The sequence below is a fragment of the Ptychodera flava genome, chromosome 17, assembly GCF_041260155.1.
Source record: "Ptychodera flava strain L36383 chromosome 17, AS_Pfla_20210202, whole genome shotgun sequence".
Lineage (NCBI taxonomy): Eukaryota > Metazoa > Hemichordata > Enteropneusta > Ptychoderidae > Ptychodera > Ptychodera flava.
In genome coordinates this window covers 13,632,604-13,656,882 of record NC_091944.1, presented here as the reverse complement: position 1 = coordinate 13,656,882, position 24,279 = coordinate 13,632,604, and the positions used below count along the sequence as shown (strand labels likewise).

The window sequence follows — 24,279 nt, the reverse complement described above, 5'->3', positions numbered from 1 at the left end:
TAGTTTATGAGAATGATTGCACTGGCAAAGCGTCAGAGATGCATTCCATTGGCAGACTTATCTGTGCCCTGAATTTTCGTTGGCGGTAAAGGGTTATCTTAGCATCGTTTAGTGGTTAGAGGTTAACCTAACTTTTGAATAGCAATGATAAGACTCTGTCGGCCACCGGCACCATGATAACTAAACAGGTCCGCGACTTTATGCTCTAGATCTGGTAGATGGTCCCAGTTGTGCTGTCACAGCGATGCAAATTGAAGACAACCATATAAATTTTCTTGTCGAATATCTCTGTAGGTGAGAATAAAATATTGGTAATTTTTACTCATACCATTTTTTTAGACTGAACATCTCGATTATACGGCGATGGGATAAATTATAAAACGAATTCCGCCGATAGACTAAACTTAATGCGATTACAATGGTCACAGTGTTTATCTGAAACAGTCATTGCCACGATAGGCAATATTTAACCCTATAGTAGAGCGCTGCCAGCGGTAGAATTTGGACAGACTGAGACTGAGAAGAAACATCCAGTCAAAGCCAGTCGGCGTCTTTGACACCGAGGGCGCCCTTTGCCAGATTAATTTTCAATCAGGGCGACTCATGATCATGAAGGAATATTACCAATATTAAGGTTATATACCGATGACGTCATAGCAGGCAACATACACGACTAATAAATGACGCTAATAGCAAAACAAGGTAACACATTTTTTTATATCGTCTTTAATAATGCTAAAACGATTCTTGAAATTACAAATCTCAACGATTGGCTCAAATTTAACCATAGGCTCCCTACGTGGAAATTTCAGAAAGAAAGCAACTTTAGCAGTATCTGTAGTTTCTTTGATACATCACTACATGTAAGGCAAGAGATGTTTCTAAATGCTGTTAAGACAAAAATTTCTTCGCAAAGCATTTCCATCGCAAGCAAAACGAGTTCAACATACGGTAGAATGCACCTCAGGGACATGTGGATATTTTGACTCTCAATTTTTTCCAACAGTTTTCTGGTCTATCCCTTGTGGGAGCCCATTTTACTGAAAGCTCTTTGAGTAAGAAAAATTTTCACCTTCTTAGTTATTCGAAAATCAAAATTATGTTTTTCTTCTTGACTTAACATTGGAATACGGCCAATTTTAATTGTCAATATCGGGAACTTATGTGAGGTAAATAGACCCTTTTCATAAGTCTAGCGCCCTCCTGTGGCCAATGTGAATTTGAAGTCGAAGCGAGGCCACTGGGGAAACCCTCCAGCCCCTGCCAAGGGTTTTCCCAAGTGGCCTCGCTTTGACTTCAAATTCACAGTGGCCACAGGAGGGCGCTAGACTTATGTAAAGGGTCAATTTGTCTCCCTTATTCCAAACTTTGCACGGTGGCCCTTCATTTTTGTTATTGATTTAGTAAGAGAATGATTGGAAGTTTCATTGAGGAGGTTGAAGCAAAAAGTTTGAGTCATTCACTTTCGAGGCGCATACTACCAGAATGCCAAAAACGTTATCCTGTTGTTTATCATTCTAGGTATATTATGAAAGAGATGCGGTGACACGGTTTATATTTCAGTTTGTTTAATTTTTTGATCTCAGATACCGAACTACTGACATGAAAATGTTTAAGCGGATTGGTTATTCTGACACGTAGTAAAATGACGACATATTCTCTGTTAAGACATGTACATTGCGTTCAAGTAATCCTACAGCCGTTGTCACTGTCTAGCATTTGTCTCCGAGCAAACGTACGGGAAGATAGCAGACTTGGCTATCCAAATCAAAAACGCTCCACTGAGAGAATGGGGAAACCTTGTCCTTTTTTGGCCAAGACAACTAATCACAATGACAAAACGATAAATTGACGGTGTCACCTGTTACCCACTGAAATTTCAATAGTTGTTTTCATTACCCATGTTCCCTAGAGCGGGAATCGACCAAACCGTGTCACAGAAGCCGTGCAACCGGGATGTCCAGTCGGACTGCTGAAATCACGCCATGGACGCAAAATGCATACTTTCCTATGGATTGCGCGATTCTACTAACAATAACTCACTGATGTGTGGACAATACCAAACATATCTGTCGTTAAAATGGAGTCTACTTGACTAACCCTATTTTGAAATGCTGAAGATATTGATAAGCCCAGCGTATTCACGGACGGCCTTCAATAATCTGGTATAATGTCCATACTGTGGCCGTCGATGTATTTCAGCAGAATTTCTCCTCGCTTCTCGATGATGTCGACGAGAATATTGACACCCTGTTCTTCACCAACGGCTTTCCAGAAGATCTTGTCGATGCGTAGTGATTCGTGGAGCATACCTCGGAGATTACCAGACCGGAGAACGTTGATTGGTTCTTCCGGTACTCTGTTGTACAAAAAGAAATATCAATCACATCATACCATTATATTGAAGGTGCAAATACAGCGATGTCATTGGTCGAGACGTGGAAATAACCGTGCTATATATTCACGATACAATTGGAATATGCACGAGCTATCATTTAGAGAGAAATTCCTGTTTTGAAGTTTCACAACTGGAATCCGATATACTGTTATGGTATAATAACAATAAACCGCCTAGTGTGGTATGTTTTTTGTTTATTTTAAGTCAATTGTGCAATTTACGCAAGTAATCAAGAAAACTTTTCATTGGTGATCAGGCAACTTCAAATTTTTTTAGAATTTTACTTTTAACTCTGATTGTTTATAAAAAACTAAGGAAACTACTAACATGTGGCAATTTTTAGTCTTTTTCGTTCTAAGTATCAAAAATAGGTTTTTCGGTATACCCGGAGAACATTTAACTATTAAAGGGTAACTATTACTTGCCCTTTGAAATCAAATATTCAAGTTTGAGTGAGAGCAAATGTACAAAGCTTTGTAAATTATGTTTACAAATGGATTTTTAGTTCAAAGTATAGACGTTTGGCCGGGACCTAGAAGAAAGAATACCAAGCTTAGTATATTATCGTGATTGTAGGGTGCGAGGATTTAAAATTTCTGGTTTCCCTCTTGTAAATCTTGAAGCTTGAGGAGTATCAGGAAGAATTTATTAAACTTGAATAAGTACGTGCCAACGAAGGAAGAAAAACGTGCACATTTTCATGACAAAAGGTAGTAGAGTGGTTTGTGCAAGTGTTGATTAAAACTTCGAAAACAAACTCACTCTCTGATTCCTTCCAGAAGTCGATAGTTCAAATGACTCGGCGTCCTTTTCCGATTTCCCGCGTTGTCGATGAATACGAGCCGTGACCTGTCTTCCTGGCGCGTCATGATATGGACCAAGAATTGCTTGTCTACGTCATCACAGTCGTCGTGCATACCGTTCATCATGCAAAACTCGCCCTGGTCGGTGTCGTATCCACAACAATTGCGGTCGAGGCGGTCATGAATCTGTTGAGAGCAAACAAACAAAACAAACAAACAAACAAACAAACAGGCAGACAAACAGATACACCGAAGAAATGTGTGAAACGAAACATTAAACACTCAGAACACTCAAATTAGGTCTCGCAATCGCCGATATAAACATTGATTTCTACCGCGGCGGTTACGCAGAGTAAAGACAAGCTATTGAATCGCTTATAAAGCTAGAATGCGGCTCGGGGACAGATAGTCGGACTGTCAAATTTCTACACTTCTTTTCTGATTTACCACTTGTGGGGGCTCATTTTAAAGCTACTGGAGAAAGAAAAACTTTCACCGTCTCAGTTTTTTGAAAATCCAAAATTTAATTTTCTCCCATGAAGTTAACACATGAATGGCGGCCATTTTGAATTTCAAATATCGGAAAATGTCGAGTAATTTGTTTCGCTAGTTCCAAACTTTGCAGAGTGACCCCCGATTTTTATTGTTGATTTGGTAAGTTATTGGCTGAAAGTTTCATTCAAGAAAGTTTGAGTAAAAGTTTAAGTCTTTCACTTTCGAGACGCATACTAAATTCGGCATTTTCTCCTCAAAAACCGCTGTTTGTCGATTGGAGCCATCCATGTAAGAAAACTTGAAATTGAAGACGTCAAATTTTTAGAACACACATAGAAACGATGTCACGTGATTGATTGTTGTCAAATACTTACCTGAAGTAGAAAGTCAAACACGGAGAGTTTACCCCACTCAATGTTTTTGATTCTAGTCCTACAATAATATTTCTCGTGTTCTTTTTCGTACAGGGAATTACATCGGTACTTCAACTCATTTTGATAATCGGTCCAACTTAAATCCAACGAATTTTGATTTTCCATGAAGTATCCGCCATGTTTGATGTCAGGGTCCCACCAGATGACAGGTCGCGGTTTTCCGTCGGTGAACCGGTCATCGTGCGCGAATATGCCCTCCCCTGCCTGTGCTTTTATCACTCGGGCGATCGACGGCAGCGCACGATGAAGCCCGAGCACCCGATCCAGATGGAAAGCAAAGATTTCGAACCAATCATCGACGCTCTTCTGGACACCACACTGCTCCGAGCAGAAGTCGAAGTCACTGATTGGCTCGGTACGACCGTCGTCGAAGATCAGCAGCCGCAACCTCTCGTGGCCGTCCATATGATAGACCTCGGTAACCTTCGCGGTTGACAACATCTCCATTCGTACAACGTCGGCACGACTGAACCATCGTGGGTACTGTTCACCAAACCTCAGTTGCTCGTTCTGAAGACCGTTGACGTAGCTTTTAAATTCTTCTTCGGATACTTGCTCCCACCACTTTGGCTCTGGTTGCTCCACCTCACCTATCACGGACTGTTCTGCCATTTCTTTTCTGATCCTCTCTCCGTCAACGTGGTCTTTAATTTCTCTGGACAGAACCGGTATGTCGTACGGTACAGCGTCTTCATCCCTCGCAAGTTTTTCCAGCAGCGTTTTCCATCTCATTCTTTCCTCGTATTCATCTAAGCCTATAATGCCTTTCTCCTCGATTTTCACGGTGTTCGATGGCTCAAAAAACTCGTGCGAGACTTTACCACTCGCGCGATCTGTGTACCGATTTTCAATGCCGGCCCCGTGCTCTTCATGTAATGTTTGAGAGAGATCGAGTGCACGTTGTCTATCAAAAATGGTGCCTGTGCGTTCTTGTCCTATGTTCATTTCGTCATTATCTTTATGAGTCACCGTGTTGCCATGGCTGCTATCATGTTGCTTGGGAACTGCACTTGCATCTTCGTTACTTTCTCTCTCCGTCAAGGTAATCGGCAGCGAGTTTGTCAACACTGTCATGCACAGCACCGCCACGTGCATCGATAGATTCACGTTTTTTGATAATATCGTTGCTAGATCTGCTCTCAGCAAGATGCAAGTCCGTTTTTTCTCTCGATGTTTCCTTTTGTTCTGTAAGAATGTTCAGAATTTCCCACTTTTCTGCGTTTTGGTCTGTTCTGTCGTTAGGAGTATTTGAATTTGGATAATCGTCTGCTGTAAATGGTTTTCCACCGTCATCCTCAATACCACTTTTTACAGTGGGCCGAATTTCATCTTTAGAAGTAAAATCTCCGACGTGTTCCACACTTTTAAGCGCAGTTTTAGATATATGGTTTCGTAAAACAATGTTATCCACCTGTTGATCGATTTCTTCAAGTTCATCGATCATCCTCAATCGAGAATCATCCTCGACATTTACAAAAGTTGGCTTTGTCACCGGTCTCTGATATTCGTTTATTTCACTAACTTCTTCATCAGCAGCTCCTTTCTCTTCAGCATTATCGTCCTTGTCCTCGTTTAAAATCACTTTTGAATTGTTATCTAGAATTGCGAACTTCTTGACACTGGCGGCGCTGTCATCACCATTTCCCGTATTCTGTATTTCAATCTGTGGCTTTCCTCCAGAATGAATATCATCCTTCAAAACGCCAGGAAATCTGATCGAAACATTTCTGAACCTTCCAGGTACGTGCTCAGGCAACACAGACAGCTGGTTTTGAAAATTCACCCCTTCGCCGATGTTGACTATGAGGGCAGCATTCTGACCCCCTCGAGGAGAGTAGATGTTGCTGTAAAGTATCAGCGTCGCCACGAAGGTACAGCACAACAAAAAGACAACTAAAAAGCGACGTCTCTTCATTTCCTCTTCGTTTGACGTATCCTGGTGGGAAGATGTCAAAAAATACGTCTACAATCTTGGACAATTCATAAGAAATACATGACGCAACAGTATTTTTAATCATGTGCTACTAGTACGTGTCTATCCTTCAAATGGCAACAAAACAACAAAACAAAATACAAATAAATAAATAAGTAAATAAATAAAACCCTATATTTGAATGTAACTTCACAATAATATATAACAACTATATCAATCGACATCTCGTATAAATAGTACAGCGTATTTTTTCAAAAGACGGATGCCTATTCTTTAACTGGAAGTATATTTCTGTATATGCAAATTGGAACTGGTTAGACAAGGTAAAATGATAAATTTTCATCGAATATGCTTGAAGTATGCGCACCATGCAACAGGGCACAGGTTACCCTGAGTACATTGGTACTCTTTGTACCAAAGGTTTTATTTAAGTGATACAGTTCTCTAGTCAATTACACCCGTATTTTGTTTGTTTTTTGAAAATGTCCATTTTTTTTCAGACAGAAGACAGACTGCCTTGAAAGCTGATCCTTATCAAGAGCTTTACGGTGTCTGAAAGACGTACGAGGAGGGAAGAACTTTTAGTATGTTGGAGCTCTTCAGTTTCGAATTATCTTGCCTTTACATATTTTACAAATGTACCGATAAAAATTCAAATAATAAGCTGCCATATCCTAAATACTTTGGTGTGAAAACTTGCACGTATTTTACGCAACTTATGACCGCCGATTATCTATCTTTGCGACCGACTCTCTTGTCAAGGCGAATTAATCCTCTGCAAATTCTCAAGTAATCTTTCAATGGTTGACCGTGGTGATATTGAGAATTGTCATTAGGTAACAATTATATCCAAAGTGAAGTCTTTCTTGTTTTGACTTGTTGCAAGGATAGGAAACTTTCAAGTATGCGTGTTCTTAAGCTTATTATCTCGAGTGATAGCAGGCGATATCTCTATTTGAAGCTCTTCAAGTTATGGCGATATCATATGATTCGGAACTGATCGTTCCGCTATCCTCGTTCGCGGACGACTTTGCGAGCCTGCCTTGTATGTTCAAAAACCCTGCAAATCACCTTGTCACCAGCGACAGTATCGGTCTTAGAAGCTCCAGCTTAATAAAACATTTCGAAAATTAAACAAAAATACTTGCCTTTCTTATGGAACCCATTTTGAATCACTATTTTCGTGTGGCAGCTAATTTGGAACTCAGCTGGGCTCTCGATCGACAGGTGGATTTCAGTGGTGCGGTGGTGGTGTAGGGCAGTGAATTAGCTAGGGGAAAAGGTCACCATCACTTCATCTAACGAGGCATGCTAACCTTATGACGTCATGATCATGTGACGACTTAATATACTTACCTTTGATCAAAGTCCAAATATTGGTGTCACTCTATCACACGTTCCTTGAGAGACGAGGTTTCGTAAGATAAGCTGTCAGCTATTCGTGTGGCGTTGTCTATAGACTCAGGCCCGAAAAGTGTGTTGTATGTTACCCTATGGTATCTTGATTGTGTGCAGCTTGGAGATACGACGCAGCTTTCGAGTTCGCCCATCACCAGTCCCTATTCCACGCCGACCTCAATCAGAGTCGTGTACGGGTGCACTCATCTTCGTCGCCAGCTGCAATTATTAGCATGGAATGAGTAACACGCGGCGGCAAAAGAACAGCAATTTGAGTCTTCCAAACCAAAAACGCACGGGGCAACGTGTATTTATTCTCCCAACCAGAGCAAGTTTGAAGCAAAATGACATCTAAAGAGGAAGTTAACTGTGACAGCTGATAATATAAGCCACAAAAAAATCCCCGAAATCGAAATTTGGACAGGAATTTTTGAGCGTGGTGAGTTTTTTGAGCGTGGTGCAAACGGACCGGACGACTGCCTGTCTAATATTGCGGCTGATATGGCGAGCACGCCGGGTCAAATATCTGAAAGGCGGTCAAATTAAGGTGAGTAACCGTACTAAGAATAAAATCGTTTCGTTTTGGCACTTCCTGGATTTATGCCAGCATTCAGTATAAAGGGAGATGATTTACCGAGATAGGTATTGTCTTTGTATATTTTTAAGGCTTTGTATAATAAAAGGCTGTGAGGTTTACTGTGTGATCGAAGTTCGTGAAACCATGCCAGGTTAAAACCACGCACAGACGACACCATCACCATTGACAGCACAGATCCAAGCGGACATAGGCCTAACAAGTGTCATACATGGGTCTGTCATTGGGGGTGGGTGTTGAACCGTTGGCGGCGCCCCGATATTACTCGTACTAGTCTGGTGGTGGTGATCTTGAACGAGATAAACGAAATGTTAAAAAATGACAAAGACAAACAGACCTGACAGCGTCTGTTTCACCCATTGATTGCTATTGAATTGTGTCCTAGCTACAGACGAGAAAGTCAAATAGACAAAGTTCAATATAAGCACGGTACATCTAGACAATGGACTGGCCCCGCGGTTACGTAAATGGAAATTTATTTTTCAAACCTATGTAATCTATCATTTTGTACCTTGCTCGGGCGCATGCGGAAGTTTAAATACTGGTTCGCTGAGGGTTTCTTTTGCACAGTGTCGCCACTATTACGCGAAGACACCCTTCCTATCAACGTTACGAAGGTTTGCAGGATTGTTTTCCTTCAATTTACTATGTAAAGAAATTAATCAGCCCATAGACTTGGAACAAGTCTATTTCTACAGCAACTCCATCACTGACGCGATGGCCCCTTTTACTCAACATAAAACCTTCGAAAACGGCACGAAGGTTATTCTCGGTTACCCAGAATGCTCTGCGGGGCTCTGTGTAGGGCGGTCGGATGAGAGACTAGCAGAGCAGTCTGGGTGTAACCGAGACTACATGAATGCGTGTGAGTTACCTACAAATGGTTTGTCTCATGTTCAAAAGTTCTGTTAGCGAAAGTATTTATCCCGTGTGAATCAAATCGAATGTCACATGGCATGTGGGCGAATTACAAAGATTGCACTGCTGGTATCAGATATCGCAATTTTAGTAAATGTCTCCACATCCGTTTCGAACTAAAATTTCCGTTTTGTTTGGGTTCACTCAACCCTAAATAACCCGTACAGATGTTAGGCTACACCTATATCGTGTCATAAAATACTCAAAAAATACTCAAAATCAAACATTTGGTTCGAATAGTATTGATTATGCATGTGATAAAGCTACATGTAAAAGAAACACCGAGCTAAACTTTACCTGACGCCGAGGTTTATACCTTGTCAAAACAGACTGTAGCCTCATGAGCGCCTCTGGCGATCGATGGCGGAAATTTTGTGACTTTTCTTCATCTGTTCAGTTGGTCTGCGGCGCCGAAGCCACATTTGTCCAAAGTCTTTAGTATAGTATCTCAACAGGCAATTTGGTGTTGTCTTTGAAAAGATACTTAATCTTTGAACTCACAATGGGCATATGCAGAAAATTTCAGAGCAGCAGTTAGCAACCGTGACGGCAAAACGATACGTGGATGCAGTTTTCTTGGACGTGGGTCACTGTATGACGAGAAAGACAACAATGTGGGCCGTCTAATTTAATCGACGGGGCGCGGCGCCATACGTCATTGTTGACATGACCCACAACTTACAAATACAGTACCTGCGTGTTGCTGAATTGAACCGGTATTTTTCCATCAAAATTGAAATGAAAATAGTACCGGCTGGTTACCGGGTTTAATTAAATACTGTTCACAGAGCCTTTGTTAACATTGACATTGCAAAATGACACGCCAAGACTGAACATTGTACATGTTGAATATAAAATACAATTTCGATAATCAATTGACTTTGCAAAATTTTAACCGTTTTTGTTTGGCTGTAAATTCATAGACATCATGATGTCATCAAATATTGACTGCGTAAGTATAATTTGTCATTGGGGATGACTTCCAAAACATCCGGGGCATGATGCATTTGTTGAATAGCTTTACATGGAACCAAGAACGGCAGACTGTTGTTGCGATTGCCGTCTGGTCAGTATTTGAACAAATTCAGCGACGGACCGACATAAACTACAGATGGAATAATTACTGGGTCTGGGATGTGAAAACAGGAAAAAACATACACTAATACATTTAGCCAACGTGGCCTCAGTAATTACGCTAGACAAACTATGACAAACTTGGCTCTATACACATTTGACCCACTTGCAGATACCCATACAGCGCACCTGGGCCAATATTAATCCTTGAAACGTTCAGTAGTTGTCAACACAAACTTCCCTATGTCAATTAGTCAAATACAGACCTCAATACTTAACCATAGACAATTTTCAATTTTCTTTCGCCGTCCCTAGCTGTGTGTAACTTTGCAGAATATATTCAATTTAATATCACTATACAGGCTGTCAACAGTCGCATGCCCCTTTTACTTTTAACCGACCAAGCTATAAAAATTTGGCACCAGAACATGTCCTTGGTACTCGTCTATGGCTGGATAACTCAATATACCACAATCATGCATATGTATAGCCAGTAACAATACACATGCTGAACAAGCACGGGCCAAAGTGAGGCTAGCAATGATGTTGGCCGACACAAACAAAGGGGGCGTGGTACGGGAAGTCGAAGCCTTCTAGAGATAGGAAATACAATCCTATCTTCAGACGATTTCAAAAAGAAACTCGATAAAGTGCATGATGAAACGAAACTGGAAATATACCCATCAACTTCGGGAGATGTTGATGCGCTGATTTCAAAGTCGCGTAGCACACCACGTGTATACCGCTATTACTAGATACTATCAGAGAAAGGTCAGGTGACGACATATTGTAGTTGCCATACACACGCCATCCCTATCTGGCGTTATGAGCGTTTCGTAAAATATATTTACCTTTTTTGCCCTCGCTGTCGAATGACGCCGGATTCGGGATCCCCCCCCTGATTCCTCTATCACAGCAGTGCACTGAATTAAGTAGATCTTTTTGACCCGTTCCTTCTCAGCGGTGCTGTCCTGAAGTCGGTGAGTTCAAATAACAGATTAAATGGTCATCTGAGTCTAATTCGAACCACGCACTCGACCACTGCTGAAGGCATATATGCGGGTCAGATTAATGAATAAACCGTAGCTAGTGTTACAGCGACCGTACAGCACGAAGTAAACCGTGTTGTTTGAGTGTAATGTGTGTTCTCACCCTACAGGGCTCATAAAAAGTGTAACTATATAGTATACACAATTATAACAGTATCGTGTGTTGCTCAGGTGCGTGTCATATACGTAGCTTACGTGTCCCTATCAGGTCAAGAGAAGACGGCGGTTATGCAAATTGGTGATCAATACATGTTTAATTTGCTCAGCAGCGCTAGCGTGTCGTCTGTCGGAATCGTGTTACTTTTTAACAAAGTTTGGAGATTGGCCCGGGGCAATACTGGCATGTCAACTTGTCGTAATAATGGATGGACATAATTTATTACTAGTATATAACATCGCTGTACTTCCTTTTCGTAAAATAAATTTACATCTTGTCAAAACTCGCTTTCTGTTGACAATGTCACACCATCCGCAATGTGCAACCTCTGCAAATGTCGAGCATGCGGCAAGGAAAGAGACGTCAAAGCGGTAGCTTTGCATTATCACTGAGCAACAGGAAGTCACTTCCAGTAAAAAAAAAAAAATTGGAGTCACACGTGTAAATTTTGGTACTGGAGAAACAAATTACCCAAGAATTATCGATATCTGAAATTCAAAATGGCTGCCATCGCTGTGTTAACTCATGGAAGAAAATACAATTTTCGATTTCGAAAAACTAAGGCGGTGAAAAGTATTCTTACCAAGAGCTTTAAAATGAACCCCACCAGTGGTAAATTAGAAAAGAATTATAAAAGTTTGAGAGTCAGAATATCTGTCCCCGAGGCGCATTCTGCCTTAAAATAACCCCTCTTGATTTTAAAAATATGCATTCGGGATTACCATTTTATCTAGACGCCACCACGGTCCGAGTGAATACAGTGTTATGAAAGTGTCGCCTAGCTAGAGTACAACTTTATCAATAGTTCAAAAGCGAAAAGTCTACACTCTTTGGGATAATACGGGCACCGAACCTTAAGTTTTCAACATCTGTCCAACGAAATTTATACAATTTCTGTTGTAAGACTAGGAAAAACAATTAAATTGTTCCTCGAAATCAACGATGCTGCTTTTCAAATTTGAGCATTTTCTGGGAGCTTGTGGAAATGCTCAAAATTTCTTCTGTTGAAACTGCCTGTACATGTAATGCCTCTATTATTGTGGACAGTTTGTAAAATCTAGACTGCAAGTCATCAGTAAGAATGTAACTCTCCCGCCTCCTCAGTCTGTAGCTTTGCCAACAAAGTCCGAGGAAGTTTAATCTTGTTTTACTCTGGCCCTAAGGGGTCATCTTACAATGTTTAGGAGAAGGTGAACAAACTAACCGATATTGGAAATGGGAATTCAAATGCCACCTTTATCCAGTGTGAACTCCATGGGGAAAAAAATCAATTTTCGATTTTCACAAAAGCAAGACGGTGAAAAGCTCTCACCAGCAGCATACCAGAAAAGTGATATAAATATTTTGATGTTCCAAAACTTCCCATCGGGAATATGACCCCATACTTCTACTGGGATAAGGTATTTTCTTTTGGCAGTAAGTAAAGAGAAGTACCGTTGCGCTGGAACAGCAACTATAGGAAAGTATGATTTTCCCATAGACCATGCATTTTTTCCATATTTTGTTATTTTTAATAGTAATGTGTTCTGTTTTGCTGTATTTACTACGGCAAACTACTAATCCCCCTGTGTTGAACCATCGACAGGTTTGCACTGTCTGTGGTTGTACCTACCAATAAGTACAAGAAATATCATCTCATATTTACACAAAGACGAATGGTATTGGAACTTCTCCGTGACAGTAGACTTCGGTCACTAAGTTTCCAATGACACTTGTTGAAATTTCCCTTCACAGAAGTTGGGATTGGAATTTACGTTTATCAGAGTCCAGATTCTGATCAATGAAAGACAAATCAAGACACGCAAAATTGTTTTTAGTATCTTCATCCTCGCTTCTAGGTCATAGATAGACGCATGGATCCAAGGTGGGTGCGTCGAAACAGTACCGTGGGACAAATAGTTAGTTTGTCTGTTCATCTTCCTTTCATAATGACGTCATAAAGATAAACGCTTGTCAGGCGTCGCTTGACCCGATGACATTTAGGGTAAAATCGCGCCGTCAAAATCTGCGTCCAAATTTTCTGAAACCAACTCATGTCGCAGAAGCTAAGTAGGTCTGAACATGCAGTGCTCCCATACCTCGAACCATAACTCGGGACTATGCCGAATTACGTGTATAAATTCATCTCTAGGTATGTCGAAACGCTTATGGGGGCACAGTCGCTCGAGAGCTATTCAGCTCTGGGACTATTCGCCCCATAGACGAGTGTACAGAAGCGAGAAATACCCCAAGTCTGGAAACAGAATGGCTATAAAAACCACGCCATGTCACATTCCGTGTCCGATTTCACTGAGAAAATTAGCAAGTTCATCTATCATGCAACCGTCGATCGTTCCCTATCATTCTAAAATTTCATACCTGATACTTTATCTGATTCAAAAACGCTCGTTTCGTGTGATTTTCGGCCGAATTCGACGGACACCTCGCCAAAATCTGGGGGTGAGCAACATTCCGGTCACCTCACAGTGGACGTTGGGCACCTCCACTTTACTGACGTTAGCGCCGCGTACCCATGAGGGGTGACTGGAAGGTTGTTCATCCCTTATGTTTTGGCGACGTGTCTTCTGAACTCGGCCGAAAATCACACGAAAATTCATACCAGATACTTCATCTGCTTACAAAATGCTCATTTCCTGTGATTTTCGGCCGAGTTTGAGAGACACCTGGTCAAAACATAAGCGTAAGCAACATTCCAGTCATCCCTCATGGGTAGGCAGCGCCAACGTCAGTAAAGTGGAGGTACCCAAGAGGTGACCGGAATGTTGCTCACCCCCAGGTTTTGGCGAGGTGTCCGTCGAATTCGGCCGAAAATCACACGAAACGAGCGTTTTTGAATCAGATAAAGTATCAGGTATGAAATTTTAGAATGATAGGGAACGATCGACGGTTGCATGATAGATGAACTTGCTAATTTTCACAGTGAAATCGGACACGGAATGTGACATGGCGTGGTTTTTATAGCCATTCTGTTTCCAGACTTGGGGTATTTCTCGCTTCTGTATACTCGTCTATGGGCGAATAGTCCCAGAGCTGAATAGCTCTCGAGCGACTGTGATGGGGGTTGATTGAAAAAGTAATTTATCAAGCCGTAAAGTGGCGAGTACACATATTCACAATAACTTCAACTTTGATTGGCAGCAAGATCGAAAGATGCGCGACTATGAAGTCAAAGATCGTCAAAACAGGTAAACATTTGTCTTTTACACCTGCGATGGCTTTTATAAAGGTTGATCGTGGTTGACAGATTGACACCCGTATAATTTATGAAACAGTGAGGGATCCTCATTTGTATTCGGAGTGCAGTTCCGTTTATATTCTGCTCTGTCAGCTTTGCGGTAAAGTTTGTTAAAATTATCTCAAATTATACCGATAGTGTTTGATATGCAAACAGATCGTTCTGGTGCTATTGCACAAGTGTACGATCACCGTTTTCGCTCTTTTTAAAATCATTTTCACCAAAGAAGTACTTTTTTGCAGAAATTTTTGATATGTTCATGCCTAAACATTCCTCACATTGAAAGAAACAGCTTCATGTAAAGTCGGCTGTTCGTCATCATTCGATACAAACAACGGGCGCCCTCTGTGGCTCTGAAGTAACATTTTCATCATATCCGCACGCCGTGCAGTCTCGGAAATTATTATCTACAACACCTTATCATCACAAGTAAGCTTACGATGTGTTTACCATAGAGTACTGATCGAGTTTCTAGGTTTGCGCGCCCGACGATGGCTACTGCCGACAGAAATTCGGACAGATTTTGTCTTTCGCGGGATAAAGTTGGTCACCATCTCGTACACCCAAAGATATAACTTCATTGACATCAACCGCTTTCACCGATTCAGTAGAATAAGATAAGGAAAATAGTTGGGTTACGGTTTGTCTTTGCATGAAGACAGAAAAGACCAACGGGCGAACGCGTACGGATGGACGGTTGAACCGGCCAACAGATGGATATGCAAGCATAAGTGAGGTTTTAAATTTCAACAAACTTACCAAACCGTACTTCATTGAATAGGTAAAACTAAGGAAATGTCCTTTTCCCTTCTGGCACAATAGTCGACGCCAGGCTTAATTGTTTGACTGGTATACTTTCATCTCATTTAATGTAGAATGCGGCGCCTCGGGGACAGATATTCGGACTCAAACTTTTACAATATTCATTGGTTTACCACTTGTGGGGGCTTCATTTGAAGCTTATGGAGTGAATAAAGTTTTCACCGGCTTAGTTTTGTGAAAATCTGGAATTTTATTTTCCCCATAGAGATAACACAGGGATGGCGGCCATTTTGAATTTTCAAATATCAGTAAATATTGGGTACTTCATTTGTCTGTCACCAAACTTTGCACGCTGACCCCCGTTTCCTATTCTTGATTTTTGAAAGAGAATGGCTTAAAGTTTGCTTGATGAAAGTTTGAGCGAAAGTTTAAGTCTTTAATATTCGAGGCGCAAACTGCCTTAAAATCAATCATCGATATAACGAATATTTGTCATCACGAGGGCTTATTTTGCGTAAATTATTCAAAGGGATATGAGCAGTACTCTGTGGTGGCGCACTGCTAAGTGTTCCAGGCATGATATCGACACAGAGTTGTATTGCATTGATGGGGAAATTTCTCAACAGTTTCAGCATGTCTGTTTAAGTGCTTCGGCATTTCACGAATCGCTCACAAAATTGGCCTTCCACTACTGATAGCACTGGGACACTTAAGTATGAAAGATTTATTCTGGTGCCAATAGAAACTTTTATATGTAAAACTATAGCTCAGAGAGGGGGAGAGTCACCTCATGCTTGTTGCTACTCTGAAATTTACAATTTTCAGCTTTAGAATTATACAAGGTATCTTACCATCCTTCAATACAATTGCACAATTTCTTTCTGGTAAAAAAAAAAAAAAATAAATGACGTTCCTTTCCGTGTAAAAGCAGCTTGTTCTAGACAGTAGAAAGTCCACAGGAGAAAGATAAGCTCGCTTTTCTCCGGACTGACACCATTTCCCCTACATAACATAACCCACATAACCTGTTAAACCCCACAACGGAACGATAAGATCATTTTCTCACGAGAGAATTTCATACGAATGGAATATCGTATACTAACTAGTTTACAGCAAAGTACAAAAACTTTTTGAAATGTTCAGGGTCGCACATTGAACTTCTACCTGGTGAACTACAGAATGGATGCTTGTTCTCAAGCACGGTCACTCCAAGAATGACCTTATACCCAGTTAAAGGTCATTTCTCAAAGATGCGAATGCACGTCGCCACACGGTAAACTACTCACGTGTACTACAACGTCACCTTGAGCTGTAGAGGTAACAGACGCAAGGTCATTAGATACATCGCCTCTTGTAACCTCATAAATGTCGGTTACGTAACAGATAGCAACGGCAGGTTAGTTGGCGAATTGCAGATGATAGTTTTGTTGATCATACTGACAAATACGCGACGGGCAGGCTTATTTTCTCTCTCTGTATTCAATATTTCAAGAAATTTATGATGTAACTGTCAAAAGATTAAAACTAAGACATCTGATCTGATTGATTAATTGGTAATCGATGAGATAATGATATCAATGTATTGACAATGACACCAATCGTGAAGTATATTGACACATGTCACAAAACGATTTTTACGGGCTTGCAATTCAATAATCAATTTGACGCATTAAAAGTAAAAACGCTGTCGTGTAAACAGAGTCGGCACCACAACTTCGTATTACACTCATAGACTATCATAATTTCAAAACCACACAGAAATCGAATTGGCATGAAACTTCGTAGATGACCCATGTGTAGATCACGAATTTGTGCTACCATTTCTTGTCGTCAGTAGTAAGACCTCAGCTGTTGATCTCGAACATGAATGCGAAGTACCAGAAATGACAGCTTTGAGTGGTACAGCGCCACCAACTCATGACTTCGGGCTGTTCCAATACTCATAGGTCTTGTGGCTTGTACAACGAACCAAACTCTATCTGTGTAACCACTTACAATACACTAATGGCAAGTATGTACGGTTGCTCTCAACTGCAGAAATATGTCCTTAACTTGAATTGAATGTTTGCCCGATGAAAATGGGAAAGTGACCGCGTCATGACGCTCGCTTGACCCTCCGCATAAAATGGGTTTCTAAATAGCTATTGTGTGCAAATTGGGTCATATTCATGGTCATAGTGAAATACACAAACCTCGTCTGCCTACAGACCACTGCCCGGAACACATGGAACAAGCCGAGTTCTGTACCCGTCGAGGAAAGATATAGCATACGACATCTTTGATATTCAATCACTGAAACCATGCCGCGTAACTGTTTCCGGTAACACGGTAAAAACTCCTAGTTTCCCGTTGAAAATCTGGTCGCTGAAGTGGGTACTTTCCGAATGGAGTGAGTTCGATGACCGGAAGTTCAAACCACAAACATACGTGTTCTAAAGCTTGTTTGTGTGTGCGTGTCGTCTTCTTCGTAAGTACAGAAATATCAGTACCTACCTTTCCTTTACACACCTCGTACACGACATTTATACAACATAGTATCGTCACATCCGTGGCTACTTTTAAATTGCATGTGGAAATCTCCACAGTTGACTTTACGTCTTCAGATTCTGATGCGAGTGGACTTCGGCTTTGCAGGTTATAAAATCGTTCAATGGCTGTTAATGTATGAATAGGATTGTAGCTTGTTTACTCCCATTGTATGCAAAATGCGGCAGTTGCTTTCAAATTGAAGTTTACTGACAAAAACAAACCCTTTGTGAGAGCTTCACAGGCAAAGTGGGTACGCATGTGTTTTCAAAAGAAGGGATGTTTTTCACGAGTGTATGGTGGAATCACGGTGAAATCAAGGGGATAGTTTTCCGCAAAACTTGTCCTTCAACGGACGAGAGCCTTTCAAGTGGAATCCGCCTTTGAGACAAATTTTAGAACAGTTGGAATACTAGTATTGCGTGACTTCGTTGCGAAAGCTTACAATTCTCAAGAAAGCTTGTGAAAATTGAAAAGTTATTTTTTTACTTCAGTAATGTTGGAAATTGAAATATCCTTTAAGCGAAGGTGATGTGCTTTTCTGATAAAAATTGTATTTGCAAATTTTGTTTATATGCCATTTGTAGAGATTATCAGATATAAGCGATAATGATTGTGTCTTCGGATCTTCCAAGCGACCAATTAATACGCGCAAAAAGGACAACTTCTCTGTTTCGGGGGGGGGGGATAGGGTGCGAAGCCCTCTGCAATGATAAGTAGGCCCTAATTTGCAATTCCTCCAATAGATTCACAGTTTCTGAGAAGCCCCAGAATAGAGAAGGTAAATGATTCTCTTCTTTTAAATTGTAGAATCTGTAACTTTTGATATTTTGGTCGATAGTCCAGAATTCGTGCCGTCGCATTCCCCCATCCAACCACGGGCTATAATGCCATTAACACACGCCATCTGAGTCTATGTTTGACATGCGATAGTGTACTCGGGCGTATGTGAACACACGTCGGATTTTGATAATTGTCAATAAATATTAGATAATGCGCAAAAGACCGAGGTTTTTGTCCTACTACATCGGTGCAGCGGAGGCTACGTACATTTGGATCGGAATCGTACTGTGAGCGAGTCAGCATTTCACTGTGTTTACAATAAACGGCTGCGAACTTGAAGTCAACAAAGGTCAAATAGCGTCCAACAGCGTTCAATGACACCCAAGATTGTTTGACAAACACAAACAGGGCTATTAATATACACAATAAATGTCAGTCGATATGTGGAACGAAGTAAACACCAGACGACACAGTTACCCAGATTTCAGGCCTAAAAACTGACGAACTAGTGTTATTTTTAATGACGCCCACAAGGATCTCGGGATTAGACGAATTTTAACTGCTTTCGTCTTCTTTTTCGGCAGGGATCACCAAGATTTGCAGTCAGTACAGAAGTGAAATTATCACAACAAGTCAACCGCCGTCCTGATTATTACAACCTTCAACTCCTACTTTTTCATCGAGGATCTTATTTACAAATTGTGACGCTCACACGTTGCCATGGCGAGCAATGCGTTTTGGAATTTGAATAGAGTACAGACTGTAGTGTTGACGTCTACAATATTCATCGTCTTGATAATTTTACAGTTCTCCTTGAACGATAACGCGATGCAGAATGTTTCACCTGTCCCATTCGTGAGGTCGGGTGCACTGTGCGTACAGACTTTTCCAGAAACACCGAGACGAAAAGTTGGAAAGCCGTTTATTATCGTCGGCCGAGATGGAGCCTTTCGGGTCGAGCCATTATCCACGGTGAATCTCTCCGAGGTACCTCCGTTCATGTACGAGCAGGATACTGCCCTCTTGCGGGAAGTAAAGGAAATGAATAACTCTAACTTGAGATTTGATGTGTATATACCGCCTTGGTTTGATAGGAGCGATGTTCTGAGAATGGAGTCGATGTCCAACGGCAATGTTTCACACGTTTTCTCAGTTCCGCAGCACAAGCGTGTCAAAGAAGTGATTTTTGAGGACAAGTGCGGACTCAAAATAGACAGCATTGATGATTGCGTCGACAAATGCGGTGTGCAGAAAAGCCCAGAGGACATACACGAGGTGTATGCTTTCCATGTAGACCGCGTGCTCGGGTTTAACCGTTCACTTCCGGCCGTCGCTCGGAGATTTGGCGGGAAGACAAACGATAGAGCATTTGCAAAGTTCGGAGATCGGTTCTCTGATGGTGTAATTCGGCCGATGGTTTGGTTTGATCCCAGCATTCGTCATTCAGGAACCCTACAGCCCGACCAGAACTCAATGTCCTTGTGGTGGACAGACTACCAACGAGAACTTTCATACAAATGTTTCTCCAAAGACAACGTGGAGGATTCCCTACGGAACAAAAACTGCACTGCAAAAATCAGACACATCGAGTGGGGAAGATTGGCCGTATACGATTTTCTGTTGCAAGTATGTTACTAACTCCTTACATTTCCTTCACAAATTTAGCAACTTGGTTACTTACTTTTGCGCTGTTCGAAACAAGCCAGCTCTGAAATTTTCAACTTCTTGGGAGATTTGTAAAGTGTTGTTTGACTATGGAGATAGCACACATACCTCCATGGTTGGACTGACAGAAAAGGAAATATATACTTATAAGAAATAAGTTGGTAGACAGATACATACATTTTAATTACAGGAATCTAGACTGATGGACTGACAAACCCACGGATAAAGGGGGCATTTTCGCGTAAAAGCAATTCAAAAAGAAATGAGCGAAGCATTGAGAGAGAGAGAGAGAGAGAGAGAGAGAGAGAGAGAGAGAGAGAGAGAGAGAGAGACCTAGTATATGTAATGTTGAATTCTTTGAAAACCGGCAAATCGAAATTTATGCTTTGTGCAGAGTTACAAAATTGCTGGACCGAAAGATCCGTCGCTCCAGAGCACTTGGTAGCGTAGAGAGCGCCTCGAGCGACGGCTTCAGTCTACAAAATTGCATGTACAGTTGAAGAACACGACTGACCAATTGTCTTAAATGAGTTTTGATGCGGAATCCTGTCACTCGTTTACAGAATCATGATCGTATCGACAGAAGCTGCTGTGGTTACGACAGGGATGAGGGCGAGCTTTGCTTCAGCTCCGGTCTCTACGAGAGAGAATGCAAAGACATCAAACGTCAGCATCTCGTCCACATATTCACTCGTACGTCTGACGAAAGCCGTCTCGTTTTCATTGACAACGTCTTCAACCCTAACAGAAGTGTTGAGCACCTGAATTATAGACTCTTACAAGGAATTCAGGAGTAAGTTCTTCTCATGCTTTGTATGCACCCCCCTAATATAGTATTTCATCCCACACATTGGTTTTTGGCCTTTGAAATGAAATTTGATTCACTAAATACCGAACACGTCCATGTCGTATTGAAACACTTTTTATTTTGTCGCCCTTCGTTCGTTATTTAGAGGTATTGAACAATTTCTTTCATACTTTCCCTTCATAAATGTCTTCAGTGGATTGGTTGTATAAACTGTGCATTCAAACTGTGTATCGTAATTACACTAAAAAAAGATAAGGGAACATGTAAGCACTCCACAAAGCGGAAACAATTTTGATTTCAAATATTATATATACATATATAAATAAATAAATAAATAAATAAATAAGTATATACAGATAGTTAATACACACACACACACACACACACACACACACACACACACACACACATATATATATATATATATATATATATATATATATATATATATATATGTATGTATGTATTTATATATTAACACGATTGGAACTAATTTGGGATAATTGGATGAGAGTAATTATTAGGAAAATGTACCAAAATCGAAATTTTGACAGCTGAAATTTTACAAAATGATAGAATATTGTAAAATTTGACATTTTGTTCTCATCGAACAAAACAACTAAAACACAACGATTATTGCATACCTCTTTCATCGGTTTCGTTTCCATGAAAAAAGTTCATTTTTATGTAAATGTACCAAAGAAACGAGACAAAATGCTTAAAATTTCTCTTATCAACGACTTTTGAGTCAGGGCACTTTTGAAATGCCCTTGACTTTTTCGTGAATTTAAGGCTTCATAAACATTAAATTGAGTCAGGGCACATTTTAAATGACCCTGACTGACTAAACTGTAAATCAATCGAAAATCTTCATTTTGGTCGAGGAAAAGTGACAAACTGAAATTATTACTAGTGTTTCAGTAATGAGGAAACTACCGACAAACTCTCATATTTTCATTCAAATATGAATATTGTTCAAATGTTTTGAACAATATTGCATTAGATACTATCATGCACTGATTCTTACTCGTAACATTTCAACAGCATCGTAAATTTTGAATAAAATTTTAAAGATGGTAAGCAAATATGGTGTAATATTAGACACATTTCTAAAATTCTTGAGAAATTGTGCCAATCCAATTATCCCAATTTAGTTCCAATCGTGTTATATATATAGTTACTTAGTTTACGAATTATTTTTCAGAATACCAAAGACACCAATAGCAGTATTAAAATCGGGAAAATTCCGGGAGATGATGTTACAGTCATTATATTTGGACAAAGTCTTCTGGGAAGATCAAGGTGGAAGACCGCACGTGGAAAAACTCATCGACATCATCGAGAAACGTGCACAGAAATTGATTACGTATGTAGATGAGACTGGCATCGAGGTAGTTGAAGATTACTGACACCCATCGCCATGTACCAGCAAGTCATTTGTAAAACCCCATACCAGTTAACAGTTACCTGGTCATACAAGATTAGGGTCTGCGACATCAACAAAAGGGCGCACACTGAAGTCCATGTCAACCGATATCATGGACCACCGTCCCTCCAGGGACGGTGCATGGACAAATCCGTTACAACGCCGACACTTCACCGACTTCACCGACACTGGAGGTGGGAAGAATGATAATTCTGAGTGGTTTTTTTTTGTCGTTCATTTTGAGAAATTGAATGAAGTCCTCAGGAATTTGACAATTTGTTCAGAGCATGGTGCAATTTCTTACTCAGGTCTGCTTGCTTGGCGTGCAGCTCAATCCAGCAGATAACGTTGACGTTTTTAACCCCATGTTGTCAATATTGTATTCTTTTTTCGTATAACCATACACACGTAGCGGTGTCCTGCGCCTTATGTCTACTCATACGAGATTTTTATAGCTGTATATGAATCTAAAATTTATGGTAATTTTCGAAAAAAACTGCAAACTCGACATGCCTACGGAACAGGCATCATCAGAATATATATATATATATATATATATATATATATATATATATATATATATATATATATAGAACGAAATGTTACGACAGACGTTACAGCTATTAGGTTTTTCAGAGGAATTCCACTCATGCGCAGTTGACGGAGTATTTCCAAGGTTTTCATATGTACTTGTTTGCATACGAAATAAAGGCTAAATATTTATTTCTCAGGACTAGGGGAAGTGTAGACTTGCCTAACTTGTTAACTTGTTAGGGTTTGTGTTTATACGAAGAGTTTACAGGTATTGAATGTGAACTCGGGTTCCTATACCCAACACGCGTTTTCTGTAGAGTCCATGGCTAAATGTACACCGCTTTGATCGCCCTGTGTTGTCCTATTGACTTCGGCTGGAATCAAAACCGTCAGGTTGATCGTTATCTGAATAATCACCATGACTGATATCAAAAAAGACATCAACATTTCTTTGTCATTCCTCGAAAAGTTCACACCCAAGTTAAGACGACAATCAGTCGACGGCAAGTACGCTAAGCCCCGCCCCCTTTACCGCATATGGAATATGCAAATTTACTGTGACCGTGTACCTTTAAAACACCCGGCCCTTCGTTGTAAAACAAAAGCAAACTGTTCACATGCAAAACGTCACAAATCACGCGATATTCTTGGAATTCTATTCTTTCGACAATTCATACACTATGTCATACAAGTCAACGTCGTCGTTCGTTCTTGATTTTATCTAACAAGACTTATAAGAGTGCTCTTCGAGTTGACACGGTTGAGACAAGAACGTCTGGATGGCCTGGCCCCGCCATGAAGTGATCAGACTGATCTAGGGCGCCATCTAGAGGCAACAATCACATCCATTATGTTACCTTCCAATTACAAGTTGTAAAACATAAACAGTCAACGATTAATGAGTATTAGATTATAGATATATCTGACAGCGGAAGACTTTACAAAGCAACATATTTCATTTTAATTCCTTTATTATAGAACAATCAAGAATGTGACGAAATATGATATACAGGCATTGTAAACATATGCCACTGTTATACAGGAGCACCATGCGTGTAAGTTACATGTATATGCATGTCTTCCGGGTATTTGCGCACAAAATCGACAGGAACAACGTGAAATGTATAATACTGGACCCAAGGACAAGACTGATCCAATGGTATCTGTATGTGTAGTCTTTCTTTTCATTTCTGCCTCGCATAATCACGTGACAACCCAAACAAGATACTTGGGATAAAAAACAACTGTTGAAAAGTGTCTTGATAAAAAAAATTATCTTAATATCC

At 40.5% G+C, this 24,279-nt stretch overlaps 2 protein-coding genes across 5 annotated transcripts; one reads left to right on the top strand and one right to left on the bottom strand.

Annotated features, from left to right (window-relative positions):
* Positions 1-698: 698 nt before the first annotated feature.
* LOC139115550 (Golgi-associated kinase 1B-like) lies at positions 699-7,565 on the bottom strand. Of its 2 annotated transcripts, none has more exons than XM_070677760.1 (4): positions 7,420-7,565; positions 4,071-6,066; positions 3,161-3,387; positions 699-2,359 (listed from the first exon to the last, which is right to left on the bottom strand). In XM_070677760.1, exons 2-4 carry the CDS (start codon positions 5,223-5,225, stop codon positions 2,155-2,157), a joined length of 1,587 nt encoding a protein of 528 aa, XP_070533861.1. In that variant the 5' UTR covers positions 5,226-6,066; positions 7,420-7,565; the 3' UTR covers positions 699-2,154. The 2 variants fall into 2 exon arrangements, with proteins under 2 accessions (XP_070533861.1, XP_070533863.1); XM_070677762.1 differs by lacking the exon at positions 7,420-7,565 and adding an exon at positions 7,212-7,375.
* Positions 7,566-7,673: 108 nt separating this feature from the next.
* LOC139115552 (Golgi-associated kinase 1A-like) lies at positions 7,674-24,152 on the top strand. Of its 3 annotated transcripts, XM_070677766.1 has the most exons (5): positions 17,580-17,718; positions 18,524-18,558; positions 19,145-20,186; positions 20,789-21,018; positions 22,238-24,152. In XM_070677766.1, the coding sequence occupies exons 3-5, from the start codon at positions 19,281-19,283 to the stop codon at positions 22,440-22,442; spliced, it is 1,341 nt and encodes a 446-aa protein (XP_070533867.1). In that variant the 5' UTR covers positions 17,580-17,718; positions 18,524-18,558; positions 19,145-19,280; the 3' UTR covers positions 22,443-24,152. The 3 variants fall into 3 exon arrangements, with proteins under 3 accessions (XP_070533868.1, XP_070533866.1, XP_070533867.1); XM_070677767.1 differs by lacking the exons at positions 17,580-17,718; positions 18,524-18,558 and adding an exon at positions 7,674-8,008; XM_070677765.1 differs by lacking the exon at positions 18,524-18,558 and having other exon boundaries at positions 17,556-17,718.
* Positions 24,153-24,279: the final 127 nt, after the last annotated feature.

Bases quoted from the DNA above. Each gene is read 5' to 3' on its own strand.
- LOC139115550 (XM_070677760.1), bottom strand. From the start codon at position 5,225: ATGCACGTGGCGGTGCTGTGCATGACAGTGTTGACAAACTCGCTGCCG. The intron at 3,388-4,070 runs GTAAGTATTTGA...TGCTCTCAACAG, and splicing joins TGTTTGACTTTCTACTTCAG to ATTCATGACCGCCTCGACCG. The intron at 2,360-3,160 runs GTGAGTTTGTTT...TTTGTACAACAG, and splicing joins CTTCTGGAAGGAATCAGAGA to AGTACCGGAAGAACCAATCA.
- LOC139115552 (XM_070677767.1), top strand. From the start codon at position 19,281: ATGGCGAGCAATGCGTTTTGGAATTTGAATAGAGTACAGACTGTAGTG. The intron at 20,187-20,788 runs GTATGTTACTAA...ACTCGTTTACAG, and splicing joins TATACGATTTTCTGTTGCAA to AATCATGATCGTATCGACAG. The intron at 21,019-22,237 runs GTAAGTTCTTCT...ATTATTTTTCAG, and splicing joins CTCTTACAAGGAATTCAGGA to AATACCAAAGACACCAATAG.